This window comes from Ptychodera flava, chromosome 5, assembly GCF_041260155.1.
Source record: "Ptychodera flava strain L36383 chromosome 5, AS_Pfla_20210202, whole genome shotgun sequence".
Lineage (NCBI taxonomy): Eukaryota > Metazoa > Hemichordata > Enteropneusta > Ptychoderidae > Ptychodera > Ptychodera flava.
Window position 1 is genome coordinate 27,098,934 of NC_091932.1, and position 15,449 is coordinate 27,114,382.

The window sequence follows — 15,449 nt, forward strand, 5'->3', positions numbered from 1 at the left end:
ATCCACATTATTTGTATTATGTAATAAAACAATACATTCAGAAAATTTTTGCTAGCAATTTTAAAGTGTATTTCGATCGAGAAGCGACTCTGTCAACTCGCGATAAAGTGACCGTGGTCAACGAAACGAGATGGAGGGGGAGTTCTTATTGCTACCAAGAGTGAATTTCCATCTCTGAGACGACCTGATCTTGAAACAGAAGCCGAAGTTATTTGGGTTGAAGTTCATTGCGGACAGAAGAATATATTTATTTCTGAGTTTGTGCGATCCAGACAACACAGCAGTAATCACAATTGATAAATTTGATGAATCTCTAGATTTAGTGAGGAAGACAACTGGACTAAATTATTCACGCCCGGCCACAGGCGCTTGGCACATTGCTGGGATAATAATCGTATTTAATATGTAGAGTTGATTATTTAGTAAAAAAATCACCGTACGTGAGATATCAGTGTAGACCTACATGTTGACAGGCATTATACCGAGTGGCTATGGCTGCCTGGCTCGGGCCAGGCGAACGCACTGCATAATCATCAATGTGTAGAATGTCTACATGACTTGATTATTTAATAAAGAATAACGGTACGTGATATTACTGTACATGTCGGCTAGCTTAACCGAGCGGCTGTAGCTGCAGGGCTTTGGCCCGTTGTCCACTGCTGCACAGACATAAACTCAAGGCGTGAAAGCTTTTCACCGCCCGATTTCATAAATCAGCGAAATTCAGGATCTCTGAGCGTTTTCGGTGATAAAAACTGGCCATCGGTCAGGTGGTTGCATAAACAATCGATCGACTGGCCCTTTTGCCTAAAATCATACCTTACCCTATGCTACTGGCGAGAAATCGTCCTAAAATCGGCTGGGCACACCAACCCAGCGCCGGCCATTTTGAATGAGTTGCATGCAATGTATGCGCCTGTGCATACAACCCTTGGCAGATGACGTATTGTCTTTCAATTGCTCTTCTCTCATTGGACGCGTACGTTGCAGGAAGCTTATTCAAAATGGCCGGCGCTGGGTTGGTGTGCCCAGCCGATTTCAGGACGATTTCTTGCCAGTAGCATAGGGTAAGGTATGATTTTAGGCAAAAGGGCCAGTCGATCGATTGTTTATGCAACCACCTGACCGATGACCAGTTTTTATCACCGAAAACGCTCAGAGATCCTGAATTTCGCTGATTTATGAAATCGGGCGGTGAAAAGCTTTCACGCCTTGAGTTTATGTCTGTGCAGCAGTGGACAACGGGCCCAAGCCGGGCCAAAGCCCTGCAGCTACAGCCGCTCGGTTAAGCTAGCCGACATGTAGTAATATCACGTACCGTTATTCTTTATTAAATAATCAAGTCATGTAGACATTCTGCACATTGATGATTATGCAGTGCGTTCGCCTGGCCCGAGCCAGGCATCCATAGCCACTGGGTATGCCAGTCGACATGTAGGTCTATAGGCCTACACTAATATCTCATGTACGGTGATTCTTTTACTGAATAATCAAGTCGTATATAGACATTCTACATATTAAATACGATTATTATCCAGCAATGTGCCAAACGCCTATTCGCCCGGCCGTGTGGTATACAATTACCGCAAGTCCGATTTCATTCATATGAAAAGGCTTATTTCCGGCCTCAGTGTCGTGGTAAATGTTACAGAACTGCTACACACTTGACGACTCAGTTAACCTCTTTAACGATTTGTTGCTTTGCTTTCCATCATTGATGATTCTGTTCCAAAGCTGAACAGCTGCAGACGTAAATTTCAACCTTAGTTCGATGGTGACCTTATCTTCATCTTAAAAGAAGAAAAAGCAGTTTACAGAAAATTCAAAAGAGGCCAGGCTACACATCGTGAATTTTTGGCTGATGTGCAGCGTATCGGAAGTTGTTATCGCATTGGTTGGCTGAATTTTACCGTTTACAAATATACAGCAGTGAATTTTCTGCCGTTCGTGCAGCATTTCATCTAGCCGACAAGATCAAGCACTCTGATTATAATGTTTCTCTTGAATTTGATATTCACAAGACTGAAAGATCCGTCGCTCAAGGAGGCTCTCTACGCTCCCCGCCCCTTACTGTAATTAGACGGGAGGCTAGAGAGCGCCCTCTAGCGACGGATCTTTCGGTCTAGGTTTTCTCTCGACTGCACAATTGCGTAAATTGCGCATTTCGAGCCATTTTCTGCCCTTTAAAAGTAACTGACAGCGTGAAAATGGCGCACAAAACACAGCCAGCAACCATGCCTATATGATGGTGACCCATGCACACAGTAAAGTGAGCGTTCAGTTATTATGGCCGGGGGTGGGCCGGCAAATTCTTCCTGCGCATCAAGCAAAATAAGTGAACCCCCCCTACCCATTGTACCAAAAAATTGATGAACCCCCCCCCTTTTAAGATGACAAAAATTTCATGACCCCCCCCCCCCCCCACATTGCTTGAGTAAAGCTGCACAACCATACACCTTAGAGGGATAGAATCAAAAAAAAGATACTCAGATATTTTCAAATGACCCTCCTCACAAACTCACAAAGTGTTAATGTTCAAATTTCCCCTTCTGATTAGCTATAATTTTGAAATTACCCCTTAAAGTGATTAGACAGAAATTACACGTAGATGCAATAATTTTGCGGAAGCGTGTGCGTAAAAAATTTTGATATTTGGATTTAATTGATGATCAGCTGTTGATAATGTTGATTCACTATACATGATAGTGTATGAGAAAACTTAAATACTATTTTAATACAAAACTATATCTATGCATTTATAGATGTTTGATAATTGACATAAATGTACTTACAACTGGTATGTGGACAAAAAAATTGACTTTAGAATTTCACCAAAAATGTTCATCCACTATACATATGAGTCTATGATAAAATTGTGAACATTTTTTTTTTGGAATGAAAAAACTTGCTGTACATGAGCATATACAGACGTTGAATAATTAACATAATTGTACTCGATTAGAATATGATGGTTAAAGGTGCATATTATGTGTACAAGAAATCTGATTTTGAAATTTCACTGAACGTGTTCATCCACTATACATGGGAGTCTATGAGGAAACTATAAATAATTTTTTTTCCAATACAAAAATAGGTAAATCTGTGTATTATGTACTCCCGATTATTAACATCAATGAACTTGATTAGACTATGGTGGTAACAAATGGAGATGTTCGCCAGAAATTGGATTTTGGAATTTCACCGAAATGTAGATTCACTGTACATGGGAGTCTATGAGGAAACTATGAATAATTTTTTTCCAATACAAAAATAGGTAAATCTGTGTAATTATGTACTCCTGATTATTAATATGAATGTATTTGATTAGACAAGGGTGGTAGCAAATGGATGTGTTTGCCAAAATTGGATTTTGGAATTTCACAAAAATGTAGATTCACTGTACATGGGAGTCTATGAGGAAACTATAAACAATTTTTTTCCAAAACAAAAATATGTAAATCTGTGTATTATGTACTCCTGATTATTAATATGAATGTATTTGATTAGACTAGGGTGGTAACAAATGGATGTGTTTGCCAAAATTTGGATTTTGGAATTTCACCGAAATGTAGATTCACTGTACATGGGAGTCTATAAGGAAACTATGAATAAATTTTTTCCAATACAAAATTAGGTAAATCTGTGTATTTATGTACTCTTGATTATTAATATTAATGTACTTGATTAGACTAGGGTGGTTACAAATGGATATGTGTGCAGGAAATTGGATTTTAGAATTTCACCTAAAAGAATTATTTAACTTTTCATGGTACTAGTAGTCTACAGGTAACTGTTTAAAACTTGCCATATCTCTAATATGTAAGTAATAGGAATTGTTCATTGCCCTCAGTGAGCTCCATTGACAATAAGACATGCCTCAGAGTTGCCAAGTCAAGATGTTCATGTGATAGATAATTATATTTTTGTTCAGATTTACAATTAAATGACTTCAGAGAATGAAATCATGCAGCAAATCATTCTGATCTCCCAGAATATTTCTGAACACTGAAACTGCTTTTTGACGTGACGGATGCTTATGAAAATTAAGTGACCCCCCCTCTGAGCTGTTTGAAAAATACATGACCCCCCCTCTGCAGTTGTCAAATTTGAGGTGACCCCCCCCCCCCTGGATTTTGCCGGCCCACCCCCCGGCCGTAAAAACTGAACGCTCCTAAAGTGACCAGTAAATTTGCTGTTGTTTCTGCCCCCTAAAATGTCAGGTCTGCCCCCAAATTTTGATGAATGGGGAAGAAACTGCCCCTCAGTGAACATGCAGAGAAAACACTGCTGTTTATGTCAAAATTACTGGCCATGGAATGGAAATTGCCAGACACTAAATCTATCAATGTTGTTAAATTATTTTCAGTCCATAGTTGGCAGTGTAACATTACATGCTCATTCTGTGCTGACACTCTCCAGAACCAAGTTACGTTACACGGAAACAGATAATATTAGGGTAATGTCAACTGCCTCAAAATAAAGTTTGTCACAGGGTAATTTTACATTCAACAGGTAGTGAAATAGTTTCTGAGAAAGTACCATACATGTCACTTGACAATGAGCGTATGTGTCATCAGCAGCTTCAGGAAGGCTGAACAAAACACAAGCCCTGACAAATGGACCAATATTTTACATTCTATCAGCCAATAAGCTTGAAGATCTCGACTGATCACCAGTTATGGTTGCTTTTGATTTTCTTGAGTAATTTCACCAGCAGGTACCAGAGTGGAGTGCTTGTTCCAGTACACATATTATAATGTACTGTTACAGTTCTAAAGTAAATAAACAATAATATTATGACCCAGCATCAGCAAATGGTGTGTTATTAAACACCTCTTATCACTTACCAGTTACTGGGGTTATATTAACCCTTAAGGGACTGGTCAGTTTCTTCCGTTTGGGGGGGGGTGGATTCATGGGGGTCACCATGTTTTTGAAATGCCTAATAAGGGGGCTCAGTGTGTGTTTGAATTTCAATACGGGATCATACTTGCCTAAAATACATCGTGCCAGCCACGAATTTCATCATTCAGTTCCATTTTTCAGCGCCCCCTTCGTGCGCATAACTTTAACAAACAGACTTGTTTTTCAGCAAACTCCTTCAGGAACATGACTTTAATATATCAGATATATTTATATGAGAACACGATTAGAACTAATTTGGGATAATTGGATAGTGAAGTAATGTCTGTTTGATCTGCAAAAGTAAGTTCATCTGCTTTTCTTTTTAAGTTATACACTTGTTTTTATGAGTAATTTGTAATATTGCAACATTGAACAATAGAGCACCATACACTTTTGAGAAATTTTAAAAATATGAAAATCCAATTATCCCAAATTAGTTCCAGTTGTATTAAGAGATATCTGGATGTTTAACCCTTTGCACCCTGACGCCCTGGTACTCTATGACGTCATCGGACATTTGTTTGAGCCGGGTTAAAAGGGTTAATATTTTTCGGCATGCCTTTCAGGCGCGTTACTTTAATACATCAGAGATATATGCCAGAGATATCTGGATGTTTGCAAAATGAAACTCCATTACTGGTACTCATTCATCATTATTATAAAATCTGCAAATTCATATGAAAAGCATGTCAAATTCCTGATACTTTTCTGTTTTAAAACAACATGTCCTAATATTTCGCAATACATTTGATACAGTGACATATTGTAGAAAGAGAAAAATGACAAGATATTTTCCGTTCTCACTGATGCAACTATTCTCCTTTGTGTCACAGGTTTCTGTTAAACAGTGCCTTTTTCATGACAGAAATAATATTTAACAAAAAGCAGTTTCTGTCATTAGCTGTGCTTCTATGGTTTCCATGTTAAAAGAAAAGCTCCTCCTCAGACATTGCAGACATCAGATTTGGCTACAACTTGTAAGATAGCGCCCTATGGCTTCTCAGGAGATGTAATTGGATGGCTGGCAAGTCTAACATATATCAAAGTTTTTTGATTTACTGCTTTCCTCTCTTCAACGTCCATTTATGCAAAACAGTTCTGTCCATCTGGTTTATACGCATCGAAAGTACTAGTGTGGAATACATTCACAGCTCAATCAAACTACTGTATTCAAACTTTATAACCTAACCTTTGACATTCCTATCTTACAACTGACATGTCAACAATTTCATTAAAACTGAGAATGACTTTATATTCACCTTGTGTTTTACCTTTGTCGAGTTGGGGGGAGGGAATAGGGGTCACCCTGTTTTTGAAAGTTGAAATACGGGGTCAACCACTTTTTGACATCGGCAAAAAATACCCCCCCCCAAGAAACTGACCAGTCCCTTAGGACATACCCCACAAAGGTTGTAAGCAATAATTTCTAGAAATGCATTCCCTCACGGAAGTATACGGGCACTAAAGCTCTCACAACCATGTAATATGGGTTCATCAAAAATTCTTTGTAAAACGTTTGGTAAATTACCCAACACAAGTCATCGTTGATGACACAGTCCCCACGTGTCAATGGGTTCTTTGATTATAAGTCCTTGCAGAGGATAGAGAGTCCTGTTCATGAATGAGATCTGTGATTAAAGATGAGTTCCATGGTAGTGACAACGTAAAACCAATGTGGACTGCCACCCAAATTGCAAAGGGTCATGAAATAAGTCCATTAGTAATTAATCAACAGGATGTTACCGAACATTTTTGCATTCTATTATAACACTGACAGATTATCACATGTACCACATTTCATAAACTACACCGCCAAGTGTCAATGAATTGTATTACATCACTGTGAGATCAACATCTTTACAGTTTCATCAAATTTGATGAAGTGTTTCTGGACATATCATAATAATTAGGAAAGTTCATTACATATGCAAATTAAATATTACATTACATAGTGTCTTTATTCAATGTTGAAGCAATGTGAGCTCAACAACTGTATCAAGAGTCATGAAATCTGATGGACCATTTCTCGCCATACCAGCCTAATTACGAAAATTTATTCCATATGCAAATAATTGACATAATACTACTTCATATCTTCGCATGTCATAACACTACTGGACATCTGTAACACAATATTATACAGCATTTCTAGACATATCATACTAATTATGAAAGTTCACTAATTATGCAACATAGCAATCAATTGACTCGATACTGCTTAATGTCTTCTCACAGTATTACAGTACTGAAAGATCAACATCTGTACAATGTTTCATCAAATTTGATGCAGTATTTCTGGACATATCATAATAATTAGGAAAGTTCATTACATATGCAAATTAAATATTACATTACATAGTGTCTTTATTCAATGTTGAAGCAATGTGAGCTCAACAACTGTATCAAGAGTCATGAAATCTGATGGACCATTTCTCGCCATACCAGCCTAATTACGAAAATTTATTCCATATGCAAATAATTGACATAATACTACTTCATATCTTCGCATGTCATAACACTACTGGACATCTGTAACACAATATTATACAGCATTTCTAGACATCCTACTAATATGAAAGTTCATTAAATATGTAATACAGTAATCAATTGACTTGATACTGCTTAATGTCTTCTCACAGTATTACAGTACTGAAAGATCAACATCTGTACAATGTTTCATCAAATTTGATGCAGTATTTCTGGACATAGCCCCCTAATTAGGAAAGTTCAATAAATATGCAAAATAGCAATTAATTTGAATGACACTGATAAATGTCTTAATTCAAATGTTAAAGCAATGTAAGCTCAACATCTCTACCAAGTTTCAAGGAATTTGATGAATAATCTCTTGACATATCAGACTAATTACGAAAATTCATTAAATATGCAAATCAGAAGTTAATTGACATGATACTACTACATATCAATGCATGCCATTACGCCACCAAAAGATCAACATCTGTGCCACGTTTCATCAAATTTGATCAACATTTCTAGACATATCGTACTAATTACAAAAATTCATCAAATATGCAAATTGGCAATTAATTTACATGACACTGCTTAATGTCTTCACACAGTATTACAGTATTGCAAGATCAACATCTGTAACATGTTTCATCAAATTTGATGCAGTGGTTCAGGACATAGCCCACTAATTCAGAAAGTTCATTAGCTATTAATTTGCATGACACCACTAAGTGTCTTTGCAAATTTATATGACACTGTGTGCTAAAGATCTATACAAAGTTTCATCAAATTTGCTGCAGTATTTCTATACATATCACCCCAATTCAATTATAAAAGTTCATCAAATATGCAAATTACCAATTGATTGAGTACTCACTGTTTGCTATCAGAACTCTGTGTGACGAACATCTTTACAAACTTAAGTTTCATCAAATTTAGTGCAGTCGCTTTAGAAATAGCTCTTTTTTAAAAAGTCATTGTCAATGACATAGTCCCCACTTTTTCAATAAAATGACCGTCACACGGCCATGTTTGGTTGGATCGCAAAACAATTTTATGTGCATATGCCTGATATAAGTTGTAATCCTTGTACCTAGTTTGAATGAAATCGCTTCAGGCGTCTCAGAGATATCTGCGTGAACGGAAGGACGCACGCATGCACGAACATGACCAAAACTATAAGTCCCCCAGACGGTGTCCGTGGGGACTAAAAGTATGAAATATTCTATTCCATGACATTTACCGTTAAAACAAGAAGTGAGGCCTGTCCAAATTTTTTCACAGTTTTATTAATTATAACCCTTGATGGATCAGGGTAGGTGTGACATTGTATTCAGACCAAAGACGCTTTCTATGGTTATTTTCTGTCATCATATTTTCAACTTATTTTCCCAATCCTCATGGGTTAATTGCAGAAACTGACTTCAGCCGGTGGCATATTATGATGATGGTTTCTGAATACTGGTCCCGGCCAGCAGGACGATTCCTGTTTTTTGGCCTACAATGGGTTTGATTTTGGTACCACAACTCTGTGTGTGAGATAGCCCTGGGTTCCATAGGTGTGGAGTTCGAGGCCGCGTTTGTGTACTGTGACTCTTCTATGGCCTCTCACAATGCTGCCATGGTGCCACCTGTAGAAAAAACGGCAAGCGCGCTGCAATATGCTGCGCTGTTACTTTCCAAATACGGAAGAGCACCAAATGATATTGTAAGAGAGATGAATACATGTTAGAGTAAAAGTATTTATCGAGGAAATAGCAACAGTACTTTTAGTTTTCGATCACTAAGTACATCATTTCAGGTGCTCCTCTGCATTTGTAAAATGAGCGCAGCATATTGCAGTGCGCTCGCCACTTTTCTAGGGGTGGCACCGTGGCAGTGATATGAGAGAGGCCTGAAGCACTGCATGATCACAGTACACAAACCCGGCCTCGAACCCCGCGCCCATTGAACCCAGGGCTATGTGTGAGACAGACATATTTAATATACCGTATAAACAATTAATTAGCTTGGGTATCACACATTTCACTGACTCATTGACAGTCAACCAGCATATGGAACAACTCTGTCTGGACCGACAGCTGAACAGTTGATGCACTTGATCCACAATGTAGCTGTTTTAAGTAACAATTACAGCTGAAGTCAGAATATGTTTTCCCAGCTAAAACTCCGTCACACATTGAGTTGTGGCAACGAATTGAAACCCCTTATCAATGCCTCCAATGAAAGTTATTCAAGAGGGTCCAAGATGCCACTGAGATCATCAGTATGATTCACAATAGTATCACAATAGTCTATTATTCAAGGCTACAATTTAAAGTAAACTACACAGCATGCAAGATCACAGAACTCATATAGTACATCCCTGTAAAATTATCCCAGACTCTCTCCATTGGACCACAGATTCTTTTCAAGCAGTACAGCAGTATTTAAGGGATAATCTATCAGATGACATTATTCAATGAAACACTGGTTCCTCCCTAACAGTCTTATCCCCTCCATGCTCCTGGTCTTGTCTGTACACACTGATTGGCATCATAGTGATAATGAAAGAACTTCCTAATGCTTCTTCCATGTGATATCTGGGGCACATTATGATTTAATGGGTTTCGTTGAGTCGTCTTGTCAGTGATAAATGAACAATACGTAGAGACAATACATTGTAATAATGCACATATGTAATTTTACTGTTGCATGTTGAATATTTGGGCACAACAATACTTGTTGATGTTGTTCAACAATAAAGTGAGAGACTTCATCAACGGCTACCCTGCTGGTATTATGACTGAAGAAGTCACTTACAAGGCCCTGTCTCTGGACTTTCCTCGTGTCACAACATTGTAGTTTGTGATCAACAATCTCTCATTTCCAGTAGCATTGTTCACCCTACATAGTAACCCCGCCCCCCCAAGGTGGCCCTGCCACCTAGATAAGACGCTTGATTTCATCGTAGAGCACCAGGACTAAAGCGCCGCCAGTGCCACGGAGGATGTTGGAAAATGCGCCTTTGAAGAACGCACCAGGTCCCTCATTCTGGAAGATCTTTTTCCAGCAGTCAATGGTGCCTTTGTACAGTACGTCTTTGCGGCCACTCTGCATCATCAGACGACGACGTACGGTGTCAAATGGATAAGACACCACTCCAGACGCTACAGTCACAGTCTGCGCCACCATCCAGGACACAAAGATGTTCCTCTGGAAACCCGTTGGTAGCATGGCCTTGGCGGTGTCATAGCAACCAAAGTATGAGGCACGGTAGATGATGATGCCCTGAAATTAACAATAAATGAGCATAGTAGAAACAAATGTTTAAAACAAAAACAATGACCTGGCATGAATGGAGACCTTTCACTGGGGAAAAGTTTCATAAGTATAAAGAAAGTTAAATATCAAATGCTAAATTTCTTGTCATGAAAACAGGAGGATAAGTATTTGGTCTTGACAGAAAGGTAAAGAAAGGAAACTGCTTCAATGCTTTGCACATGAAGCAGCTTTCCAGTCTTCATGGAAGGTGTAAAAAAATGTAACTAGTTTGGTTATCATTTATCAATGATATAGACACAACTACAGTCAGTTTCTACATTCAGTTTCAAACCAAGTTCAAACCAAGTGCTTTGTCTCAGAGATAAAAAAACTCATAAATGAGTTTTTTATCTCTGCTGAATTAGAAATATGTTCCTTGAGACATCACTTTAGGAAATCAGTTAGGTACTGAAGTCAGCAACTTTTATTTACTTTACCTTGTGCGAACCAAATGAAATGGAAAAAAGCGTGGTAAATTTCACAATTTTCAGCAAATTCTGTTAAATATATGGGATAGGCAAGTTTAAATTTGTTAAGTTAGAGGCAAAGCACTTGGTTTGAACTATACTGAGAACACTGTTCACTGCTTTTGGGTTTTAATATGATGAAAATATTTGCAGCATACATACCTGTACAGATACTCCAAACCCACGGTACAATCCCTTCATACCATCAGATTTTACTGTCTTGACGAGACAGTCACCTAGGCCCTTAAACTGGCGATCAGCAGCCCCTTTGCCAATATCAGCAGCAAGGCGAGTACGGGCAAAATCCAACGGATAGACAAAGCAGAGGGATGTTGCTCCTGCGGCACCTCCAGATGCCAGATTGCCAAAGAAGAAACGCCAGAAATGGGCCTTCTTATCAACACCAGACAAGAACATCTTCTTGTACTTATCCTTGAAGGCAAAGTTCAGAGCCTGGGTCGGAAAGTACCGGATGACATTGGCTAGGTTACCACGCCATAGGGATAAAGTACCTTGCTCCTTGACAACACGTTTGAAGCAATCGACGATTCCCTTGTACTGCTTGTCCACTGAAATCTGGGTGGATGCAGCTTGTACCTGTCGATCAAATATTTTCATGATATTAGACACTACAATTGTTATATCCCTGAGAAAATTTTACTGCAAGTGAGTCTTACACTGAGGAAGTAACTTACTTCAGGACTAAAATTTATGGCCTACGTGGTGCTTTGGGGAGTTGATTAGCTTTTATCCCAAGAAATGAGTTAAAATGAGGTTGCTACCAGACGATCTGCCCATACAGCTAGCTTGTTTTCACTTCTGCTTTAGCAAACATTTCAAATCATTAATGGATGGTCAATGTCTTTGCAAACAGATTTGAAATAAATTTACAGTACAACACATCCTAGACCCAACGAAAACATGAGACTAAATTGTAGGGTAAAACAGAGATAACCTGAACCTAATGAAAATACAGGACTGAACAGGAGAGGACTGTTTCTCAGTCTCTCAAATGTGTAAGTCAAATGATTCTTGTATTTTTAAACCCAAAAATAAATATCTATATATAACATTTTTGAACATGTATCCGCTCATGGATGCAGAGAAACCATGTACCACCACAAAATGTTTTAAAAACTATGCAAGGGTGAAACACTCTACCTTTTCTAGCCCTAGATCAACATAACTTGTTTGAATTGATCAGAAGTTTGTACAAATAAATCATTTTATAATGTCTAAGGACCAAAAAAACTGCAAATCTCTGACTGATGGCAACTGATATTATGATAAACATCACCATAATGAAATATACATCCTTAAATATCAGGATCAAAAAGTGGAATAATGCAAATAAGTAGGAATACCAACAATACAAATGCAAGTATTTTAGTAAATTTCTCAATAAGATTAAAATCAAATGTAGACACGGATAAGTCTTTTACGCAATTACAGTTTTTTGGGGGGTTAGTCCTCCCCTCACAAAAACCATAATACGATAACATCAAGACCAACCCATCTGTACATCGGATTTGAATCAGATTCTAAATTTCTGTACCCATAATGATAATGGAACCTATGCATTCTTAAGACACTGGATAAAATCACAAAACAGCATCAAGACAGCTTAGCCCTTTGAGTACCAAAGTCAATTTTGTTGCCTTTTTAAAATATACCCAAGTCAATTTTTTCCTGATTTTTGCCAAGCTTTTGATAAAAAAACTGTTGCCAATGAAAATGTGGTGTCCATTTGGTCTAAAATTTTCAAAACACCACAGAAAAATTAATGAAAATTGGTAAAATGTTCCACAAAATTTCTGATAGGAAAATTACAGCACTCAAAGGGTTAAGAAAACTAGAGCAAAATATTACGGGCTAATAGAGAATCTTGTATATACATTATGTTTACCACCAGTCTGAGCATAGGAACATCGATCATGTCAGGGCTCGAAATTAGCGGTAGTCCCGCGTCCACAGACTACCAACTTTTCCCTGGGGCTACCAAAAGCCATGAAATGGTAGCCCACATGGACTACCAAAGCCTGGGACATGAAATTACTTAGTGGGCGACATTATGTTGACCGCTGTGAGAAGACCGACGCTCATACAGTCAACCCATCAGCTTGACACAGAAAGGCAATACTATGACTTTGTTATACAAATTAAAATGCGACAGTGCAATCGAATTTGTTGCGACAAACTTTCAATAAAATATTGTTATCTGAACTTATGTACTTGGATAACAGGCTCGGACAATGATGGCCAATGAAAATTCATGTTCATAGTTATTTTATCACAGTATATCAATCACAATTAAACACGAAATTACAAACTGCAAAAAAAAGCTGTCGGGCCATCCACAAATTACGCTTTCCGAAGTGTACGAGATCATCCCATGATAGTGTACTATGGTGGAGAAATATAGCGAAAACTGCCACGAAGTAATTGGAACACGACTGCACCAAGTTGTCATCCTAAAATCCATAGCCAATCTATTTTTAGCCATGTTACTTATATGTTTACACGTGCTGAGCGAAAAGTCGTCATGGTGAACATCAAAATTTGCATAGAGGTTCTGCGTATGTGTGAATAGGTCGTCAAACTTTGAGGCGTCACCGTTGTCCACTTCACATGCTATAACGTTCTCCTATGAAAGGCTATGATCTGCAGGTATTGATGTCAAATGACTAGAAAATTCACTTCCTGGATAGAATCATGAAAAATAAACCTTTCATTGTCTACATATAATAAAAATATCCTTTAAAAAACTCTTCATTCATGCATGGGCTACCAGACCTTGTCACTGGGCTACCAACTTCAGAAAATGGTAGCCCAATGGGACTACCAGGGAAAAAAGTTAATTTCGAGCCCTGCATGTGTATGATACTCTAAAAAGCAGTACTGGGTCTTTGAAATGAAACTATCAATTAGTATTCAATGATAAATTGAAAACACTGATAAAACACGCGACAAACTCGCCCTTTGCGAAAACCTAGTGTAAATGCCCGACATACATTGACGTTATTTTAGAACATTCAGAAAGAATATCATGATTCACTCTGTGTCATTTATTTCAAAGAATCCTGTGACATTTGCTGTGACCGGGTCTTTACAAAAGTTGGAATTCAGACGCAACATTGTAGCGCTTTCAGTCTTTGACTAGTCGTAGCAAACAACTGCAAAGGTCCAAGACCATCTACCGGAGTACCGGTTTGTTTGAGGTCAACACGTGATGCCACTAAATAACTGCATTATATTTCGGGTAGAAAAAACAAAAAGTGCTACAGCATACGACCAAAATTAATCACGACTTAATCTCTCGAGTTGGGAGACTTATCTGACACCTGATTTACGGATCGCAAAAGGAAGAAGGAATATGAAACACCGGACACAGTTACATTTACCAAGTATGGTTTCGATTCGACTCGTCGGCGATGCATTCGAACTTGAACGCCGGATGACATGTTCACAATTTCAAATTCTAAAAGGAGATTGATGAAAACTGTGACAAAAATGCTGGGGTGCAGCAGACATAGAACTTTGCAACCGCTTAACGCATTGTTGAAGTACATTTTGAAATAAGATATACAAACTGAGAGGCGCGAATTTTGACCTAATGACTAAACCAGGTCAGCGCGCAAAATACGCGCTTCGACTAAAATGAGGCGAACACTGAAAATGTCATATTAAAACTGTCGCAGTAACTTTTACAGATGTAATTTAGTCTCGCGGAAATATATAATGCACACGATCGTCCAGACTTCGTCGTATTACAACTGTTCCTGGAATAGATCATTCATTGAAATTAGAATACAAAATCTGTCACAAAGTACATAGAATACAGCTCGTACCTGCAAGAGTAATTTGACTCTCTCTATCGGGGCAACAGCAGTCTTCGATATTGCTGCTGCTGTGCCACCAGCGATCAGATCTTTGCAAAAGCTTACGACATCGAATTTCTTCGCCATTTTGGTCCGCAAGAATGCGCAGTCCAACTAAACACTTCTTCTCGTAAACATCGGATGGGAAGCAAGTAAAGTAAAACGAACGAACTTGAGAATTGTGAGCAGGTCGATTCGAACAATGGCCTAATTACGCAGATATTAATCCGACGCACGTAAAATCAAGTTCTCATTTAAATGCGTTCACGTCTGCAAGAAACACCTTAACCGAACCATATTTCACCTAGAAATTCTAAAATAAAATAAAAATGGTTAGACTGGCTATGTCTTGTAATGTAAGATCCTCCTGAAATATGTTTGTGAATAACACCATTCTTCCGCCTATCGTGAGACGAATCCGCCAAAC

General features: G+C 38.3%; 1 protein-coding gene across 1 annotated transcript; it reads right to left on the reverse strand.

Annotated features, from left to right (window-relative positions):
• Positions 1–10,034: 10,034 nt before the first annotated feature.
• On the reverse strand, positions 10,035–15,216 carry LOC139133400 (ADP/ATP translocase 3-like). Its single transcript, XM_070699967.1, has 3 exons — positions 14,993–15,216; positions 11,307–11,741; positions 10,035–10,644 (listed from the first exon to the last, which is right to left on the reverse strand). The coding sequence occupies exons 1-3, from the start codon at positions 15,107–15,109 to the stop codon at positions 10,300–10,302; spliced, it is 897 nt and encodes a 298-aa protein (XP_070556068.1). The 5' UTR covers positions 15,110–15,216; the 3' UTR covers positions 10,035–10,299.
• Between the last annotated feature and the right edge of the window lie 233 nt (positions 15,217–15,449).